At 35.3% G+C, this 23,521-nt stretch overlaps 1 protein-coding gene across 1 annotated transcript in view; it reads left to right on the forward strand.

The window, feature by feature from the left end:
- Positions 1-10,503: 10,503 nt before the first annotated feature.
- Positions 10,504-23,521, forward strand: part of ZEB1 (Zinc finger E-box-binding homeobox 1) — a 62,211-nt gene continuing 49,193 nt past the window's right edge. Inside the window, exons 1-3 of the mRNA XM_035731932.2 lie at positions 10,504-10,638; positions 21,530-21,544; positions 21,768-22,084. Of these exons, the coding sequence (XP_035589498.2) occupies positions 22,003-22,084 (82 nt within the window). The 5' untranslated portion in view covers positions 10,504-10,638; positions 21,530-21,544; positions 21,768-22,002. The remainder of the gene's footprint in view (positions 10,639-21,529; positions 21,545-21,767; positions 22,085-23,521) is intronic.

A 23,521-nucleotide genomic window follows, 5' to 3' on the forward strand; every position in this document is an offset into this window, starting at 1 on the left:
CCATTAATCAAGTTCTTTCATGTATATCTGTATTCATTATCTTTCTGACCTTTCTCTCCATATAAATATATATAACGCTATTTATAGGCATACAAATATACCAACATCTGTTAACCAATTTCTGTAGTATATAGGAGTAAAAGATAATTGTAAAATCAAATGAAAAATAAGTATTTGGTGGGAAAATCTAGATAGATTCTCTGGAAATAAAACCCGGATATGAAGCAGACAACCGTACCCTTGACATTAGAAGTGGTCATTTTTCGAAGTTTATCATATTTTTCTGTGTTGTATTGTGGTGGTTTAGGTTCCTTACATTAAATCAACTCATGACTGACTGATTGATTTTTGCAGTATACTGTGGTGTTTTAATTATTGGAATTCGATAAAACTCAATAGTTCATTTCTTATTATCTGTATGATGATTTCTATTCTACATATAACAGCTATTCTCACTTCTGATTTGTCACATTCGTCCTAATTGGAATAAATATTGATGCTGTCTCAAACTAATCAGTTTTTCAGAATTTTCACTGAAAAGTCTAGTATAGGTCTGACGAATAATTTTCATTCTAATTATAAATTAGTTTCAATTTCTTGGAATAGTATCTAGCATCTTTTTTTGTATTGGTTGTTTGAGCATTCTCATTGATGTTTAGGATTTCTATTAATTATTCTCTTATTGGCATATGTGCATCCTGTGTGGATTACAATTAGAAGATTCAATCAATCAATGTTTTAGAAAAAATTAAGCTTCAACCAACCGCACAAGCTAGTGGCTGTCTGGACTCAGTAGCTAATTGGATAACGCGATGGCGTTTGAAGTAAATGGTACTGGGTTCGAGTTCCGAAGTGAACACCAACTCTGGGATGCAGGCGCATCCAGATGATGAGTCCCAGAAAAGCGTGTTCTGGATTCCACTGCTAGCCACCATCCATCTCTGCTTATAATATCTAAAATCGTGATGTAAAATTAACCAAACAATCTTTTTACTCTAATTGATACAGTTATTCAAGTTTAGTTTAGTTACTACCTCTCTCAAGCCCGGGTAAAAGAGAAGGGTTGGTCATGGGATTAGCAAACCCATCCTGTAGAAAAAAACCTAGCTAAAGAAACGCTGACCAGGAAAAGTAACTTAAACTTTGCCTTGGGAGTTCAAGGATCCTCATTTAGAAGAATTATGACACCCCATGATAAAAGCTGAGATTCTCTAGAAGTCACGAGACTGACGTCTATTCTAACAACCAGACCGACAATTAACATAGGTACATGGGATGCCCGGACAGTGTGGGAAACCGGGAGGACCAGTCAAATAGCTGCGCAAACGAGGTGATACAAATTTACGGTTCTCGGAATAAGTGAAACCGATTGAACCCAAGCTGGACAGAAAAGACTGGATTCGGGAGATGTTCTATTGTACTCTGGTATAAAGAAGGAAATGCTGCTCACGCACAAGCCCCTCACTTAAACCAATAAGTTCAGAGTACATAACGATATTGCATCAATATGTAAACAAAATAATAAATTTAAATAGTCTCATACCCATAAACAACAGAAAATCATTGTACTCTCTCTTCTTCCTATACCAGTTTCTATTTAAGTAAACAGATATTCACATCCATTTTATATAGTAAGAACGGCTCCATTGATTTCGAAGGACTTGAAGTATTAGGACTTATAGAATTAAGTGTTGTAATTTTATGGTCACTGTGAATTCCTAACAGGCAATAAATACTATCAAATACTAACTTTTCAGACAATAATGCTGCACTGACATATAGCATTTCAAATAAACAAACTAATATTAAAGTTCGAATCCACCATAGGTCCTGAGACTCATTCTTTTATTAGTTAGAATTTAGAGTTATTAAACAATTGCTCCCAGTATTGAAGTATGAGATTGTCTAACTTTGCAGTTGAATGACTGCGGATAAAGAACATCTGAAAGTACTGGACAGGTATTTTATCCTAGAACTAGATTTCTGGGGACCCCTTGCCAGTATCCCCATCGGGAGTCAAATCCACAGATTTCAGGTTCCTGGACAGATTAGAAGATGCTGACATTATTTTGGATATATATATATATATATATATATAACTCACTTTAAGGTTCGGAGGTTCAGAATACGATTCCTGATGAGGTGGGAATAAGTAGAGCCAAGGAGTCATAGTCTACAATGAACCAAATGTCCTGTTCTATCTGCCTTTCGGTAGTTCGCTAACTAGATTCAATCTATGGTGAAAACTGTCTCTTACTCATAATTATATCCTGACCTCCAAGTTTATAAGTTTTTTAATACAGACAATAAATTTCGGCGAATAATTAGTGATTTTTACAACTAATTTAAGTGGCGTTGATCGAAAAATACATGATACTATGAGTACTAAAATAACAAAATAAATTGAATAAATACTAACAGTTTACTTTGTCTTCTCACTTCCATTTTATAAAAATCCAGTTGGCGAATATGTAGAAAATAACTGCTCAACAGATTATATTGTGCGTATGGATACTCTTGTGCTTATGTTTATATTTATGAATATCTCATAAGTAGAAGCATCATTGTAATGATAAATATCCATCAATAAGACGATGGATAAACAAAAATAACACATTCTACATGTCACTTCATTTCAGTCTGATTAATCCCTATTCTTTATTTTCCTAATTTCTTACTGATGTTATTGTTATTACCAACATTGTACCCTGTTTTTACTTTTCTTGTTTTTTGTTCCTCCAAACTTTTGTCCTCTTTTCTTACTCTTCAGTTGCCCACCACCTAGTCCTCCTTAATGTGTAACCTAACCCAAGTGAATATAAACGAAATGAATTACACTGACTAAAAGAGCAATTATCAATACAATGTATAAAGCTTTATCATCTTGACCACGGATTATGTTTGTATGTATTCATACATATTCATTTAAATTTTAAATTATCAAAAAGACCAACAGTTTTAAGGTCCTTTGGATATTATTTTAAATTTATCTAACAAAGGGGGGGGGATACTATAAAAAGATTAGATGAACAAAAAGCTAGGGATTATGAAATAGGACTTAAGTAAGACAGGTGTTTACAATGCGATGAAATCAAAAGAAAGTAGGTATTCCATTTAAACGACGTTCAGCAGATATCAATTAATTAATGTATGAAAATATCAAGGTCAAGCTATGAACATAACGCAAGAGTTTATGTTGACTATATTCTATGCATGGACATCTCGTTATTCAATATCTATTTCAAATCTATTTACGCCTATTACTCCTCGTGAAGGAGCATAGGCAGCTTACCAGCATTCTCCATCCAACCCTATCCTGGGCAATCTTTTCCAGTTCCTATTCATCCTTTTCATATCTGCTTCGATTTCCGACGTAATGTGTTCTTTGGCCTTCCTCTTTTCCGTTTTCCTTCAGGATTCCAAGTTAGGGCTTGTCTCGTGATGCAGTTTGACGATTTGCGTAGTGTATGTCCTATCCATTCCCATCGTCTTTTCCTAATTTCTTCAGCTGGAAGCTGGTTTGTCCTCTCCCACAGAAGGCTGTTGCTGATGGTATCCGGCCAATGGATGTTGAGTATCTTGCGTAGACAATCATTTATAAATACTTGTACCTTCTTGATTGTGGTTGTTGTAGTTCTCCAAGTTTCAACTCTGTACGGTAGGACTGCCTTGACGTTGGTATTGGAGATTCTGACTTTGATATTGGTTGAAAGTTGTTTTGAGTTCCATATGTTCTTCAATTATAGGAATTCGGCCCTTGTTTTGCCAATCCTCGCCTTTACGTCTGCATCTGAACCTCCTTGTTCATCGATGATGCTTCCCAGGTATGTGAAGGATTCTACATCTTCCAGAGTTTCACCATCAAGAGTGGTTGGGTTGCTGTTCTCGTGTTGTATTTGAGGAACTTGGTTTTCCCCTTGTGTATGTTGAGGCCTACTGATGCAGAGACTGCTGCTACACTGGCTGTCTTTATCTGCATTTGTTCATGTGTATGCGATAGGGGGGATAGGTCATCTGAAAAGTCCAAATCGTCTAATTGGTTCTGAGCTGTCCATTGTATGTCATTTCTTTCTCAGATGTCGGGGTCTTCATAATCCACTTGACCACCAGAAGAAGGGAGAGGGTAAACAGCCTTGTCTGACTCCGGTCCTTACTTGGAATGTATTTGTCAGCTATCTTCCACGCACGACCTTGCACTGTAGTCCGTCGTATGAGTTCCGGATAATGTTGACAATCTTCTCAGGAACTCCATAGTGTCGAAGAAGTTTCCATAACGTTCTCCTATCTACACTGTCAAATGCCTTTTCATAGTCAATGAAGTTGATGTACAATGACGAGTTCCACTCAACTGATTGTTCGACGATGATCCGCAGTGTCACAATTTAATCTGTGTACGACCGATCCTTACGGAATCCAGCTTGTTGATCTCGAAGTTGGGCGTCTACTGTGTCTTTCATCCGGTTCAGCAACACTCTGTTAAAGACTTTCCCTGGTACTGACAGTAGTGTAATGCCTCTGTAGTTTTCACATTTGCTCAGATCTCCTTTCTTTGGAATCTTGATGAGGTGTCCTTCTTTCCAGTCCATCGGCACTTGTTCCTCCTTCCAAATCTTTTTGAATAGAAGGTGAAGCATGTTTGTAGTTACATCGATGTCTGACTTCAGTGCTTCAGCTGCTATGTCGTCGGGTCCTGCTGCTTTACCACTCTTGATTTGTCTGATGGCCATTCTGATTTCTTCCGTCGTTGGTGGATCGACATCTATAGGAAGATCTGTGTGTGCTGCTTCGATGTCCGGTGAATTCATTGGAGCCGGCCTATTCAGAAGTTCCTCGGAGTACTCTACCCATCTGTTCCGCTGTTGTTGAATTTCAGTGACTTTCCTGCCTTCTTTGTCTTTGACCGGCCTCTCTAGTTTACTATATTTCTCTGCTAGTTTCTTCGTTGTATCGTAAAGTTGTCTCATATTTCCTTCTCTTTCAGCTTTTTCCGCCGTCATTGCTAGTTCTTCCACGTATTTCTGCTTGTCGGCTCTAATGCTCTTCTTCACTTGCTTGTTTGCTTCTATGTACTCAGCTTTTGCTTGGACTCTCTCTGCTCGTGTTCGGCTGTTGTTAATTGCTGTCTTCTCTTTCTTCCTTTCTTGATCATGTCCAGTGTTTCTATAGAGGTGCATTCCTTATGGTGATGCTTCTTGAGGCCCAGAACCTCTTGACACGTTGAAGTTAATGCTTCTTTGATACCTTCCCAGTTGTCCTCCGTAGTAGTTTCTTCTTCCTTCAGTAGATCCTGTAAGACTTGAAACCTGTTGTTGAGAGCTATCTTGAATTCATTGAGTTTGTCAGTATCTCAAAGGAAGGCTGCATTGAACCTTTGTAGTGTTGTTTGTCCAGTTGTCCAGTTCTTCTTTAGTTTCAGTTTTAAATTGGCCACCACCCGGTGATGATCTGGACCTATGTCAGCTCTTCTCCTGGTTTTCACATCTTCCATTGTCCTTCGGAACTTTTTATTGATGCAAATATGATCTATCTGGTTCTCTGTAGTGTGGTCCGGTGAGATCCATGTAGCTTTGTGTATACGTTTGTGTGGAAATATTGTGCCGCCTATGATCAATTTGTTGAATGCACACAGATTTGCAAATCTTTCTCCATTTTCGTTTCTCTCACCCAGTCCATGTCGTCCCATAGTATCTTCATATCCAGTGTTGTCTATTCAGACTTTGGTGTTTAGACCTCCCATCAGAATGGTGAGGTCCTTTGTTGGGCACTTCTCTATGATTGACTGCAGCCGCTCGTAGAATTGATCTTTAATGTCGTTGTTGCTATCATTGGTGGGTGCATAACATTGGGTAATATTCATTATGGTCCCCTCCTTCTTTGTTTTGAATGATGCTTTGATGATTCTGGATCCGTGAGATTCCCATCTAACAAGTGCATTTCGTGCTACTTTGGACAGCATAAGAGCAACTCCCTGAGTGTGTAGAGCATTTTCCTCTTCGTGGCCGGAGTATAGCAGCATCTCTCTCGTATTTAGCCTTTGTTGTCCAGCTTGGGTCAGATGGGTTTCGCTGATTCCCAGTACTGCCAAGTTGTATCTCCTCATTTCCGTTGCTATTTGACTGGTCTTCCTGGTCTCCCACATTGTTCGGACGTTCCACGTACCTATAAAAATTGTTGCTCTGGTTGTTAGAAGGGGAATCAGCCTCTTGGCTTCCGAAGGAACTCGGCTTTCATCATGAGGCGTCATAGTTCTTCTAAATGGAGACCTAACTCCCAGGGCAGCGTTTAAATGGTTTGAATTATTTTTTCTGGTTAGCGTTTTTTAGAGAGTTAGTTTTCTACGGGATGAGGTCGCTAATCCAATGCCCAACCCTCCTCCTTTACCCGGGTTTGGGACCGGCAGTAACTCTAGAAGAGCTACAGGCGGAGTTCGCTATTCAATGGTAAAGATTTAATTTGGTTTTTGGAAATTGACACAATTTGAAGATTATCTTCATTGTAGACTGATACCTGGCAAGAAATCTCATCAAAATTTAAACAATGGTTATCACTAACATTGGATTGTTGTCGCTATTTGTCATGAATTAACTGAAGTTGGAGGAATTAGTTGTTGGATTGCAACTTTAATATTTGAAGATTTTGCGGTTATCACAAGATCTAATGGTTCTGGTGTTAGACCCCGCGCAGAGAAATGGGTTTTGTACTGTCAAAGGCTGTTGACTAAAATGAAACATTTGACCAATGCTTCCTGATTTTAATTCATTTTCCAGTTTACGTCACTGTATTTAGTGCTATCTTAGAATCATGAATTATTTTTATGTTAATAAACAAGATCAGGAGATCTATCATCTCAGTTATAAACTTATAAATAACATGAAGTGACAGTTTCAAATAAATTGGGCATTGGGTAGAAAGATAATAATAAATATATTTTTGTTATATTTCATTATTTACCTTGATGAAGTGGCTTATGTTAAATCACGAAATGTCAGAAATACAATTTTTCTACTCATTGGGATATAACAAAAATATATTTATTATGAAGTGACAGTATCACTATTTTTATAGTAAAAACTCACTTTCTACAGTAAAGGTTGAGAAATACTCAGTATTGAATGAAAGAGTCTATTTGACGTGTTGATATATAGGTAAGGTATGTGACTACAATCTGTAGAAAACTACTGTTGTTCCTTGGGTCTCAATGTCTTATTCGTTAATCCATTAACTAGTTTCAAGTTGAATAAAAAAGTAGTCAATGAGCCTACATAACAAACCTATGATTCATTAAAGCAACATCAATAAAAAAAAATCTGCAAAAATAACTAACAGAAACAAATGAGAAAAGAAACAAGGATATTGAGGAGAAATCAAATTAAAATACTAGTTGTACAATGTTTAGAGCTTTCTATAAAACGATTGCCTCTACACTATAGTTTTCGACTTGTATTTATTATTATGAATAAAGTCTCCCTACAATCATCGGTTTATACTTTTTCGAAAATTTAAAGCACTGAGACCGGGTTTGGCTATGTTCCAGGCATCATATACCTTCATTTGGTGAACTCCTTACGGCCTATTTGTATGATTCACCGAGTTTACCAGATAAGGACTTTCATGTCATATTATGTACAATGGTTATATTCTAGATCAAATTTACTTTCGGGGAAAAGTATGACGAATAAATAGATTATCCACTTAACAGAATATCATCATCACTCATGAGTTATTATCTAAGATATTCAAAAATTTATAAAAACATAGAAACAGTGAGTATTAATATTTGACTAACGATTTATTGTTCATTTCGGTTAGATGTGAACAGAAGATACTAGTAGTTAAGTTGTACAGCATATTATTTCGCTCTACTCAAGTTAACCAGATACGATGATAAATAGTGACTAGATCTATATAAATGCTCTGAATACAGCCTTTATTGTTAATTGATACCAATATAACAAAACTTTTTTGGACTTCAGCGAACACTCGTAGGGTACTTCGTGTCCCTAAACTCACTGAAACACAGATAGAAATCTTATTTGAAACTCTCAAGTCTCAGATTTACATTAGAGGACGATTTCAAAGCAAATTCCCAAAACTGCCTGAAATACTACGATTTATCAGATGAATCAGAGTGAAAATAAAGACATATACAAGTAGATAACTTTAGAATCTGATTTGAAATATGACTGATTAATTACTTACTACAAATGATGTGCTTGTCGTGATTCATAATTGATAAAATAAGTAGTTCAGTACCGGTGAGCTCTTGTGATCTTTTAGTTAAACTCAAGGCACAACGAAAGTATCTTTAAACCAATTGGCTCCCCTTACTTACCTTAACTGACTACTTAGTACATGTTTCAGATGATTCACCATTATCTAATCTTAAAACTAATGCACTGAATTATTTTCCGCATTGCTGTAACTTGTGGATGAGTGACGATTACTCAAAAATCTAACTTATTCACGTTCATACTGCTGAATGAGCTGGTGTCAAAAGACAGAAGAGTTCATAACGATAATTCTATATGCAAACATAATAGATACAAAAATAGCATGATTAATGATCATTTAAAACATAAGCGATCGCAGAATAGGACAATAAAAATTTGACAATCAGGCATAATTCTTGACCACAAGGTCAGACTGTTTCGTCATACACGAGATATACTTTATATTTTAAATCACAGTAGTTTGGTCATGTTGTCTACCTTCATCAACCTTGTCTTAAGACTCTATACCACTAAACGCTTCACTGTTAAGTGTTTTTAGAATAAAGTTGTAACATAGTAAAATATGAATGAAAGTTATTAATATACTATAAAAATCTTTTACAAAAGATACTTGTTTATTCTAAGGTTTTTTATCGGTGAAATGTTTATTTAAAATAAATGTAACAGAGAGTAATTCATTAGGCATATAATTTATACCAAATTCCAGGTAAGTGTTAAATATAGGAAATGTCAGTGCTAACGTTAGTAGTACCAGTAGTTGTAGTAGTGGTAAACTCAATGAGGAATTAAAGTCATAACTTACTTTAGTTAAAATTTTAACAAGCATCATTAAATAGACTTTAGTAATTAGGCAATTAAAGATGGTCGTGCAATATCGTGAACTGCCTAAAGTTTTATTTGTACATCATTGGATCCCGGTTCAGTGGTCTAGAGATTAAACATTTCTGAGAGAAATTAAGTGCCGTGGGTTCTATTCCCGATTATGGAGTCGTAGATACTCACTTCCGGGAAGTTTCAAACTACCACTGGGCGGCCGTCCAGTGCTTTCAGGTTTTTAGTGGTTGTCTAACTTAGGTCAGTTCGGGACTTCAATAAAATTACAAACTGCTATATCTCTCCTAGTTTTAAAAAAAATGAAGAACACTGTCTTGATATCTTTTAAAAGCTGCCAGTAATTGTCGTAAAGTAATGAATGATGTACATAGTTCGCATTTCTCATTCTCTGAATTCGCATTTGATTTACAAAAAAGCTCTCAAATGGCATCATTCTCATTGTGGAACATGAAGTTTCCGAAGTGAATACTTGATAAAGTCTATTATGTATATTGTTGTGGAGTTTCAGGTAAACATGAAGAAAACAGTCTTTTACTCCTTTATATTTCAGTAACTTTCCAGTGACAAATAATTTGTGATGTAAGCCATTAATTAATTACAGTTATCGTTTTTATTCTTTTCTAAATCTAACTATAAAATGGAATAGTTGATCAAAATTAAAGATTTTTTTTAAATGACTAAGAATATGAAACATCGGCTGTGAAAAAAGTAAACTAATCTTTCCTTCTTATGACCTGAAAGGAATCTTAAAATGATGGATAACTGGAGGACAACTATAATAGTAACTTTCAAATTTGGTAAAATAATGATTAACAATTATATAACGCCAGTGAAAGCTAGGAAACAGTAATAAGCCGTTTAGATCTCACGGAGAGTGCGAATCCACGACTCCGTCAAGGATCGAGTCCTCAACATTCCGGTCCCTTAAAGAGGATATTGGTTTTAAACTACTGGTTCATATTTTCCAGTTTGAGTCGATTTATAATATTGACCAACCGTCATCCGTCACTCATTCCCACTATGACTGGCTTCACGGATTAAATCTAATTGTGTATATTTCCAAAAATAATTAATTCGTAATATAATGCAACAATCACTGAGTCATACTGGTGATAACTATTTCATTCTGAAAGTTGAGGCTTTTATGGATGAAATAATACAGTCGTCCTTAATTACTGGTACACACTTACTTTGCCTTATTAATGTTCAGAATCATCATGGTATTCCACTGCTTAACTTAGTCAAAATGCTAAATCTTAACTGGATCATACATAATGAGTTGATGATCATTTATCACAAAGTTCACTTGATATTCACTTTTATTGACCATCAACACATATTGCTGAATTTCCGATTCGTCATTTATTATTGATTAACTAATGAGATATTTTGTCTAAATGAGCTGTAATCATATATAAAATAACTACAGTTATTTATCTTTCTTGATCACCTGGATATCGTTAATATGTCAAAACATCAGACTATAAAAAATAAATATGATTTAATTGAACAACTGATTAGTTCGTCTACAAGTTAGTATGAAATCCACAAACACAACTAATTCAGGAAACCGGTAAGTTTCAAGTATTGAATAGTTTGATTATTTGGCGAGACTATGATTTATGGACGAACCAATCAGATTCACGATAACAGGTCTTGGATTTCGGCGCGAAATTGTTTATCTGTTTAGCTAAATAGGGTCTTGGCATTTTAGCTGATGTCATTTCGTGATAAAAACCTAAATCTTATCTCTATCCCTAACCATCAACTGTAAATCACAATCCTTATACTTTACACAGATTTAAAACCCTCATTTAGCCCTAGTCAGTAGGTGGACATTCTCAAGCCACTTTAACGTTTCTCAATGGTCGTCCATAAATTATAGTCTTACCGATTATTTTTGTACTCCCTAATACATAGAGTTTACACCATTAAATTTCTCTTGTTTTTTTGTTTTAAACTGCTTATTATCCCAATCGATTCCTTTTGTCCCTTGTTTATCCAATGATTACAAGAATGATGATTAAAAACTTTGAAAAATCTCGGTGTCAACAATGGTCGGATAATTGAATTACCAGTAACTAACGCGACACTGCCCAGCGAATACCTACTAATTGGAACAGATATTTTCAAAGTTCTATCACCATTCTTGTAAGCACAGAAATAAATCTGCCAATTACGCCTGATTTAGACTGTTTGATAAACACTTTATACTTCAAGAATCATGTCAATAATTTCAAGGCTCAGTTTTTCACTAAAACACCGGTGGTGGGAATTCAGTTTAAAGTAGGTACTTCTTAATGTTGAGTCTGAAGTACAAATAAAATAGTCATTTATTAGTTAACGCTTTCTCGAGACTCCTTCATCTGTGTTCATTAGTGATGAAGACTATGTTACTCATGACTAAGACATTAAAATTAAACCATTTTGAATAAATCATCTAAGTTTAATACGCCCTGATAAGAACATGATTTTGTAAGCACAATCTATGCAATGAATACTGAAGATTCCTGTCGATTTCTAGCTCTATATTCACCGACTATAATGGAGTTATACCTTTAGCGGATGGACGCATGATTAATAAAATAAATTTTCTTTTCCTAATACTTACTTAAACTTGCCAACCATCATAGAGACTTCGTCGTTGACCAAAATCCTCAAGTAATTCCATTCTCAACTCATCTTTCCAGTTATCAACAATTCGCATTCATCGTCATAATATCTACCTCCAATTCACAAATCCATGTGTTCTTTCATCCCACTACCTTCCTCTCGTCGTAACCACTCCAAATTAAGGCTCACCTAGTAATGCGGTTTAATGCTTTCCTGAAAGTGTGTCACATCCTACTACAACCTCATTCCCCCATCTCCTATTCAGCTGAAAGCTGCCCTGTTCTCTGTCACAGTACGCTATTGCCGATAGTCTCTGTCCAACTGATCTGAAAAATATTGTGTAAGCAGCTGTTCATTAGTATGTGCACACCCTTGATGATAATGGTGGTGGTAGTTGCCTAACTCCCATCAACGTACAATACAATTGTTCTAACCTTAGTGTTGAGAACGACGACTTTGGTGTTGATTCACGGTTCTACTCACTTTCAGACATTCTTCAAATGTGAAAACATTGTCCTTACTTTCCCAACTCAAACTCTCAGTTACGCATTAGATCTTCCCTGTTTATCGATAGTGTTATCCATGGAGGAAAAGGCCTGCCACACTTCCAGAACCGCACCGTCGAGTGTGATTCTGTAGATGCTCATTGTGTCGCATTTCTAGATCTTGCTGTTTCTCATGTGAACTTGAGGCTCACTTATGTGGATGCTCCTCCCACTCCAAATGATGATGTTTGAACTGGTTTCTGTGTATACGGTAGGAGGTCCAATTCATCTGTAAACTATAAGTAGTCCAGTTGAGTCCAAATTGTCCACTGTATTCCCTGTTTGTAGTGTGCCCCCTATGTAGAACTCATACTCATTCAGATATTCATTCTTCGGTACCGTGATGAGATATCTACCCCTCTTACAGTCTGTCTGTATCCACGTTTATTGTTGCATCGGTTGTGAGATGGAGAATCATCTTTAAGTCTTTTGAAGCATTTCTGCTTTCACCGTGAGTCATCTTAACACGTACATAAATACTCTTCAAGTTCCAGTGTAGTGTTTAGATGGATCCGACTCCAGGAAAAATCACTAGTATCGGTCGTTTATTAAAGCACATTAGAATAAAACTTACGACAGTAACGAAAATACCATACAGTTAACTTATATACCCCAAGTTTGATCTGGTAAAATAATCAAAGGGAGAGAACATAAAACGATTAAAAATTTTCAAACAGATGACATGCTTAACAAATATTTTTATTTCTGTTTTCATACTTCTTCAAAGATAGAATTGTTTTTCAGAATGGTTTTCACCACTAAGCTAGAAACTATTGTATTCAACACCTTACAAGGACCTTTTAACTCCTCTTGGGATTAGATTCTATTTAGGCCATATAATCTCTAAGCATCTCACCAGATCCGGGAAGAACACTTACTAGTAATCATTCAGCTTGCTGGTGTAGTTTTGAACTTACAGTCGATAGCAGAAAACTGTTTGGCAAGTTGTGGTGTGATTTTACGGCCTACCTCTTGCTACTTCTCCTTAGATCTATGGAAAGAAAGCGTCGCTGAAGATTTTAACTATCAGTGGAAAATAAAATACTGTCGTTACATCTCAGTACAATCAGTAGTACAAATTAGCACCTAGACCTTAAATGTCTTACTTTTTGTCTTACTGTTTACCAAACGATCTACTTAAGATCATAAGACTTCAGGATCATATATATCATCCTACGTGACTCACTTTGGTCGTCACGACAGGTAACTACTACTATCATTACTTCAAGTTATCAGCTACGATCAAGTTTGATGAAAACTAACCACTGATATTTTATTGTAATTATCTGTTTCATTAAATTTAGTATTCATAGACAATTATTTTCGACTCCACTAGGAACACTAAATCCATCAGTATAAACATTTGCTTTTGTCTTAGAATAAGTGCCAACATCTACATCAATGAAATAATAATAAACAAAACTACATAGTTCATTTATCATGACCAACTGAGTTATAAAGCTTTGTGTAAACTATGAATAATAACTTAGGGTAAGAAGAAATAGGATCACAAAATATGAAAGTAGATATCATTTATTTACTGAACCGAATGCAGTATGAATTTCTAAACTTGGTTTCTCGTGTGAGTGGCGTTGATTACTTTCTGATCACTTTATGTTAGTGACTATTTATTAGTCTCGAGAATACAGTTCGTAATTTCCCTCCATTATGATGACGGCGAAGATATTTATGATTTTAATCTCATTTTATAATTAATAATCCATTAATATGCACTTTATTGACAATTTCATGGTGGAATTAATTACATATGTTACTTTCCACTACTATTACCAAAAAGCTAGTATCATCTGTATTTGTTAAAGTTACAAAAGAAGGAAGCATGAGTTATTAGGTCATTGAGAAACATGTTATCTGAACAAAAAAACAATTAAATGAACGTTCACTCATCATTTAGTATTTAATTTTAAATGAAGCACATGAATCATAGATTGAAAGTTTAGTATCTATTTGTTCGTTTGATTTTCTTTCACTTACTAGTGTGTTTATGTTCCTTTTATCTTACTTAACATGCCATTTCATTCGTTATTTTTTTGTTTTCTCCGTATACTTACTATTACTACAATGACCTATTTTAATTCAGTAATCACAGTGATAACCAGCACAAATCACTGATCAACTTTAGCAAATTAAAGCTATATCGACTCGATCTACATCATGCTTTAGAAAAAGATTAGTATGATGATGTAGTTTATCACGTGAATCATTATAGAGTTTAAATGGGACAACAACAAAATAATAAAACATAGAGATGACATGTTTATCTTTTAAGAAGGAAATCAACTTAATCTAATTAATATCAGATGGGTTTTTGTGGAGATTGTAGTAATTTCAATGGTTAAGATCATGACTGACTGGCTTCACGAGGTATATCCTGGAGTTCTAGTGAGAAGTAGTGACCAGTGGAGTTCAACCAGGTCTGTTGTGAGGTAGTAACTCACTGAAGACAATGGTGAATGTGTCGCTCAAGTTCGTGGATTAGTTGAAGTTAGACATTAACACCGTTGGATGCCGGCTCAGTGGTCTAGTGTCTAAGTGCTCGGGCGCGAAACCAGTAAGTCCTGGGTTCGAATCTCGCAGGGGGCGAGGTCGCGGATGCGCACTGCTGAGGAGTCCCACAATAGGACGAAACGGCCATCCAGTGCTTCCAGGTTTTCCATGGTGGCCTAGCTTCAACTGACTCATGATCTTAACCATTAATCTAATTAATACTAATGAAAATAATTCCACAATGTAAGAGTATTTATAGTATTCCATCATTAGAGTCGATCGCCGGAGAGTGCTAGTACTGAGTTACGCATTCAATAACTCTTACCCGTAAAACCTTACCTACTTACTTACTTACTTACTTACTTACTTACTTACTTACTTACTTACTTACGCCTGTTACTCTCAGTGGAGCATAGGCTACCGATCAGCATTCTCCAACCTACTCTGTCCTGGGCCTTCTTTTCTAGTTCTATCCAATTGTTGTTCATTCTTCTCATATCTGTCTCCATTTCTCGGCGTAATGTGTTCTTTGGTCTTCCTCTTCTCCTTTGGCCTTGAGGGTTCCAGATGAGGGCATGCCTTGTGATACAGTTGGGTGTTTTCCTCAACGTGTGTCCTATCCACTTTCAGCGCTTCTTCCTGACTTCTTACTCCGCTGGGATCTGGTTTGTTCTCCCACAGTAGGTTGTTACTGATAGTATCTGACCAACGGATCTGAAGTATTTTGCGTAGACAGCTGTTAATAAACACTTGTATCTTCTGGATGATAGCTCCAAGTTTCCGCCCCATACAGTACAACTGTCTGAACATTTGTATTGAAAATTCTGACTTTGTTGTTGGTTGACAGTTGTTTTGAGTCGCGGGTGTTATTCAATTGTAGATATGCTGCTCTTGCTTTGCCAATCCGCGCCTTCACATCTGCATCAGATCCACAGTGCTCGTCAATGATGCTGCCCACATATGTAAAGGTTTTTACATCTTACAAAGCTTCTCTGTCAAGGGTGATTTGATTGGTGCATGTTGTGTTGTACCGGAGAATCTTGCTTTTCCTTTTGTGTCATTATAGTAGCAGTAGTAGTAGCATTTTTTTCCCAGTTCATTGTAATACTTATATCTCATGCTAGCACCTCATTACTCGCTGTGTTAAGCCTAATGGAACAATCGAAACTTGAATAATAAATTTAAAATAGACTATATGCACAGTAAATTACACAAACTTTGAAGCACCATCTGTTGATACAGACGATAATGAACTCTTTTAATATGATGTAAAACATATAACCAATTACCGTATATGGTTATTTTAGACTTCATTTTTATTTCTTAATTATGTTCAGATATGTTTATGATACTTCTGTTTTAATAGTTGAATTCATGAGTCGATTGAAGTTTGACATTAACACTGTTGTGTGTCGGCTCAGTGGTCTAGAGGTTAAGCAATCTCGCGAGAGACCGAAGGTCCTGGGTCCGAGTCCCACATGTGGAGTCGTGAACAAGCTCTTCTGAGGAGTCCCACACTAAAACAAAACGGTTGTCTAATGCTTCCAGGTTTTCAGTGATGGTCTACCTTAGATCAACTTATGAATCCAACCATTAAAACTACTACAATCTCCACAAACCTCTATCCTGATCATATTTCTGTTTGACGATTCTTAACTCTTCTAATCCGACAAAAAATATTTAATGAAAAATTTATAATCACTTTGTTATCTATGGATAACCAGCAAGAACGTAATGCACAGCAACAGCGATAACATTTTCTCATTGATCTTTTCGGTATACAACACCACTACGCTTTAAATGACATTCCTTTAACCGTAGTTATTTTTAACATTTTTCACTTTGTAAATATATTTATATTTTCTCTCTTAAAACAAAAATACATGAAGGAAGAATATTCTTTTCGGTAAATTCGCATAAGGTTTTATAACTATAGATCTAAATAACTCATTAAAGCATTTAGTCAATTTTACAGCAAGAACTATACTAATGATTGATTTCATGTTACTGTATATTCTGTTTATCAAATGGTTTCAGGAAAAATTGAAATTATAACTTGCTTTTCGTGGAGAACACAACAGTACTAACTTGAACTATAGTGAACCAAATGTGAAATTAATTCGTAGCTATTCACAATATAAGTTTGTTATCTCCTTTGTGAAATATTGTAACTTTCACACAAAAATCAGCCAGTCCTATTCAAACTTCATTACCTTGATAATATATACATATATATAATTCCAACTTTCAATAAGTTTATGAATCTGGAAATCAGAACGAATTTTTTCATAATGTTAAATAATCATTAGAAAACAACTTCGATGATTTACCGATTGATGTTTACGAATTACTGGAACGTGAGTGTCCATACATGGTTATAATGATCACATGTAGACGTACTTACTAATCAATTGCAGTCCTAAATTTCAAAGACTGAAAGTTGCAAGCTATTACTAGTATTATCACATCTATTGAAAAAATTAATGGCTATTTAGACTAATTAACTCAGTAGATAATCCGTTAATGTTTAAAGTGAAAGATACTGGGTTCAAGTTTCAGCATGAACATCAACACTGGGATGCAAGTATATTCAGCAGAAGAGTCTCGAATAGAACTAAACGTCCGTCCCGAATTCTGTTGTTAATCATATCCCAATTATACTATACTATATTCATGCAAATCCATTTTTTCACTAGAGTGATCAGTTTAAACCTTTTCGTTAAAACGAAATCCGTGAAATTCTTACTTTGCAGTGAGAAGTTTAACTGTAAGCTACTGATGCACAACACAGTGATCATGGTCTTCAAGTATTGTTAGTTTCAGAGAAATTGGAATTGTCTTCTTAAAATACTTGCGGGTGTCTGCTTATTTTCGTTTCGTTTAGCTGCGCACGCTGCATAATTGTCGTGGATTCCGTTACTAGCCACTATCTATCTCTACTCAGAATGCCTGTGACCTGTGGCAATATCGAGGCAATACACACAGTATGCACATATGTCAATAAGAGACTGATCAATTACAGTTCTAAACATCAATAGGAAGATTCAAGTAAACAATACCACGCGAATTTAGTCGGTTAATTAATTTTTGTTTTCTTGTAAAATGAGAGGAAAACTGTAGATCTCTAGTATACATACTATTCTTACTAATGGCATGCACTCTACAAAAAAAGGATTATTTTATTTACTGTTAAATAATCATTTCAATTCCGATTTAATTAAAGACCACATGTGACAAAGGCACACGCTTGTAAGGGGTGAGACAATTATTGTATTAATTAATATGACATATTAATTGTAAAGTGTATTGCTTACATAATGACCTATTGCAATAAATATTGTGTACGCTGAAATTAGTTTTCGAATAAAATGACCTCAAAAACACTTAAATTAGTTAGTGGAAAATATAATGAATACGAATAACTATTCTACTTCCTAATATTCTCATGCATCGTTTTCATTTCCAGTCTTGTCGTGTTACTTGTAGTCTTTTTCTTTCGTTTATTTTCTCCTATGGACCTGAGCTTTTTGTTATACTTCATCAATATGATTCAACAGATCGACTGATTGGTTGACGTATTTTTTTTAAAGATAATTACTTGGTTAATATGGTTTTGAACTCTGAAGTAGTTGGTTCTTAAGATCATAGTGGAAATCAAGTCCCAAGTTCTTTTTCAATCTATCAATATTATCAATAGTTTGGTTAAGTAATTTAGGAAGTTCAAATTACTTGAATGCTTATGTTGATTAAATTAAATAGTGTGGCCATGACTAACTATATTTGCAAAGTTATGATTATCATTTATTGAGTAGAATGAAATCATTTGAACCTGGTCCTTATGGTTTCACTCAGTTACCTAACTGTGATGGTTACTGTAGTTTCGAGATGGTTTTCGTCACAAGCTGATCAGATAACTCCTAGTTTTTTGTGATCCAACAATCGGGATCAATCCGTGGATAAGGCCACCTTGAAATCGATTTCAGTAAACCTGGTTTACGTCAAACTGTTTATTTAATTTTGCAAAAAATTGTAAACATCTCATACAATTTTAAAATATCACTTAGCTTTAACCAAAAGCTCAAAGTTATAATAAAATGATTGAGGATATTTCCATAAAAGTATATTGATCAAATGAATTATAACTGAAGTCATCTATATTGTTAACTGGGTGAGGTGAGATGATAAGATTCAACTCTAAGATCTAAATGAGGTTCAAGTTTTGTGAGTCAAACCTATTTAGATATTAACTGGACAACCAAGAAAAGTGTAAGTATTTTAAGAAGTTTTTACGTGTAAATATTGTGGACCTAATTTATTTTGAATTTATCGATCTGGGAAATAATAAAGTACTACGAACCGACAGGGTAATTTACAAATAATTTTTTTTTATAAAGCTGTTACCTAGGTGGTGCCAGTTGATTATCTGTTTATAGGAGATATCAAAGTTATTGAAACCAAAGAAGAATATTATAAATCCTTTATTCTTTATCGAATGGTTGTGGACAACAACTTTTGCTGGATGCACCTGGATTCCAATGTCGATATTTAAAAACAAAAACAGTGTGCTAATTCGAACGCTTACAAATTGAATTGATTGTCACGTTTATTTATAACCGACTATAAATTTAAAACCTCTCTATAGGATCGATCAACACATGGTAATTTTAGAGGTATCGAGAAACAGACTACTTCTTAAATTGAAAGTGCCATCAGGTAATTTAAGAGTGAGAAAACAGTATGACCTGGCAACATACCAGCCGAAGCACTGAAGCCAGACATAGAAGTAACTGTAAATATACTCCACGTTCTATTCAGAAGGATTACGGAAGAAGAACTAAGTGCCACCGACAGACTGGGGAGAAAGACACCTCATCAAGATAGCAAAGAGAGGAGATCTGAGCAAATGTGAGGACTACAGAGGCGTCACACTACTACTGTCAGTACCAAGAAAAGTTTTCAACAGAGTGTTGCTGAACCGGATGAAGGATTCAGTAGATGTCCAGCTTCTAGATCATTAGGTTTCGTAAGGACCGGTCGTGCACAGACCAAATTGTGAGACTACGGATCATCGTTGAATAATTGATTGAATGGGACTCGTCATTATATAACAACTTCATTGAGTATGAGAAGGCGTTTGACAGTATGTATAGGAGAACCTCATGGAACCTTCTTCGACACTATAGTGTATCTGAGGAAATTATCACCCTCATCCGAAATTCATATGACGGAACACACTGCGAAGTCGTGCATGGACGACACCTGACAGACTCATTCCAAGTTAGGGCCGGAATCGGACAAGGCTAACTACTCTCTGTATCAGAACGCCTCAACATGCACATAGGAGAAAGCAAGATCCTCAAACACAACACGAAGAACACCAACTCAATCACACTTGATGGAGAAACTGTGGAAGAGGTGGAAAGTTTTACGTACCTGGTCAGCAGCATGATCGATGAACAAAGAGGATCGGATGCAGCTGTAAGGATGAGGATCGGCAGAGCAAGGACAGCATTCCTACAGTTGAGGAACATATGCAACTCAAATCAACTGTTTGCAAGCCAACACCAAACTCGGAATCTTCAATACGAACGTCGAGACAGTTCTACTGTATGGAGCTGAAACTTGGAGAACTACTACAACCATTATCAAGAAAGCACAAGTATTTGTAAACAATTGTTTACACAAGATACTGAATGTTCGTTGACCGGATACCATCAGCAACAGCCTACTGTAAGAGAGACCAAACGAAATTCCAGCTAAAGAGGAAAATACGTTGAAGATGGATAGGAAATACATTACGGAAATCAAACTGCGTCACGAGGCATGTGCTAACATAAAAGGCTGAAGGAAAACGGAAAAGAGGAAGGCCAAATAACAGTGTGAGGAGAATTGGAAGCAGACATCAAAAGAATGAAAAGCAACTGGAAACAAGTGGAAAGGATTGTCTAGGACAGAGCTGGATGGAGGATGCTGGTGAGTGGCTTATGCTCCTTCACTAGAGGTAGCAGGTATAATTAAGTTAATTTGAAATGGATACACAATAAATTATACGTGAATTAATGATTTCAACTGTGTGAGTATGAGGTAAAAGGTAAAAAGAATATGGATGTCAAAACTCTTATATTAACTAAAATCAGCAGAATAGTAGTTATTTATCATAAATCAGTTCCTCGCTTGGTAGAATGATCACAAGGATATGGGAAAGTCCAGGTGGTAATTTTTAAATAAAACCAAATATTTTTTTCATATTTTCCACTACCAACGGATATTACACATGGACAGACGTATGAATTTCCTTAAATAAGTTAACTCTTTTCCAAAAAGTGTTATTATGAGGAGGAAATTCGAGTAGAAATCATCTTACTGACTACTTTCAAAGATCCATTCAGACAATGCATTACGCGATACAGAATATTATGATTATTAATATTATTATCGTCAATGAAGGAAAACTGAAATAGGTAACTGATATACTACAGCTAATTACAAAGCGTGCCTTTTTTATTATCATTTTCAAGCACATGTCTGTCTGTGTTTAGCTTATAATTGACTAATTTTATTTATTACTAATTAATATAACCACATATCTAAAAATAAACAGAGGGGGTTAGTTACAAAGTCAGTGATAACAAATGCCTATCATGTTTATTGTGTAAATCTCACATGTCAAATTAGAAACTAGCGATTTCAATAAAGGGGTGATTGCGTAAATGTGTTCATTCATTTAAATAATAAAGATTATATTTTAAAATAAAAATTCACCGCATGAATCAAATTTCAATTATCATTTCATTTTAGACGAAACTAATAACGGTAAGTAAAATAAACAATAATACATAATTATTTCTTGCTCTTTATTATCATAATCCTGTTAGACAGTAAATGCACTTTGATATTTGATTAACACTAAAAAGACATTTCGCTCAATTTTTTTAGAAAATTTATTCCCAATTGAAGAACTCAGAGATTGTGCATGTAAAAGAGAAAGAGAGAAAAAATTGTACATATCATGTTATTTGTGTTTATTCCCTTGTAGGAAATTTAAAGCTAATCAGTAAGGTGGCTCCTAGAAATACATCAAAGTCAGATTATTATCAGACACTATCTACAAGATCAGCAATAGTAATTACACTGACAAATGAAAAGAAACACAATAATTTATTATCAGAATCCCTGTAACATACATTACTCATTTTAATTAATTAAATCACATTTAGTCAATAATAATTATATAACATGTTCCCATGTTTGGGATTTTACTTTGATTAACTATGACAATACAAACTCATTTAGATATAAATTCTAAAATGCATAGAAGAAAGCAAATTACACCTAAACGAACTGAACATACTGGTAGGTATTTTGTTATTCATACGTTATGATTTTATTATTATTATTATTATTATTATTATATTTAACGCATATTGTTATAAAAATGAAACTAACACAGTTTATACATCATTTAGTTGTTGTTTTTATATAATAAGAATAATCAATTTAGATTGGCATAGAAAGGTACGACTTGGTTGGTTAGCATACTGAACTGCTAACAGTTGTGTATTACTCTCATGTGCACGTCAGGTGGATGCAAAACTTAATATTGTTATGGTGAATAGTTTATTCAGTCAGTGGTTGAATTTCACTTTTGGATATGTAGAGTCTGATCAATAACCTAGAGATTAATGATTCGGATTATGACATTATTCATTAAGTTTTAATTTCATTATTATGGTATTACCAATTATTATTTAGTTGAATGGATTCTAGAGATTATTTCAGTCAGAAGATGGTCGTGGTATATTACTAAATTACTGAAATCGAAAATATGGGGGATTGAAAGCCAACTCAATGGACTGAAAGTAATTCGCAAATTGTGTGACCTATCTCACTGGTTTAGTATTGGGTGAGGTTTTTAATAGCTCTCCAGCTGACATCGTTCCTTTCATACTCAACTTCGACGCTTAAACAGGGGCCGTGAAGAACAAGTCAGTGAACACCAGGGGTAGTTTCGGACTTGAATGTGAATGTATAAACTAAATATTCAGCATTTGATAGGCTATGGAATGAAGATATACTTTTCGATGTCCAACAATAGTTATGTTGCCCGACCTTAAGGAGGCGTTCAACTCTTTCGAGATCCTGTGGCAGTGCCGTTCGGTGAAAGGTATGCCAAAGAAATACATTGAGCTTTCACAGGCTCACTACTCGAAGACTACTGGTCGGGAGAGCTTATAGTGAACTGTCACCGAAACTGATTACTTCAAGTGGTGCTCGTTAGGGTCATCCGCTTTCACAATTTTTATTTAATTTTGTCACTGACATCCTTTTGGAGGTAGTGCTCTAACTTTTCAGTGGTTGGTCTTCTGTCAAGTGATTTACTTGTTGACTTATAACACACGGATAATATAGTTCTACTTAATGATGATACCGACAAAATGCAGAGTCTTTTGACCACCATAAGCAACAGTGCAAGCGTGTTGCATATGTGATTCCCTCTCTAAATGCATAACGTTGCTCCAGTGCTGGGTTGGGTTAGCACCTGGGTTAATAATAAGAAGTGGAGTAGTTGAATGTATTCATAGTTTCGCTTATCTTTGGAGTCGCATCAGTCCTGGTGGTTTGGTATCTGAAAGAATCTCAGCATGGATTCAGAAGGCTCGACTGGCTTTTGCCAACTTGCATCACTTGTGGCGTACGTGAGATATCCTTCTTCAAACCAAATGGCGAGTTTACCGTGCAGTAGTTTGCTTCGTTCTAATTCGTGGATTTGAAACAGCCATTAAAGATAGA

Source organism: Schistosoma haematobium, chromosome ZW (genome assembly GCF_000699445.3).
Source record: "Schistosoma haematobium chromosome ZW, whole genome shotgun sequence".
NCBI classification, from domain to species: Eukaryota; Metazoa; Platyhelminthes; class Trematoda; order Strigeidida; family Schistosomatidae; genus Schistosoma; species Schistosoma haematobium.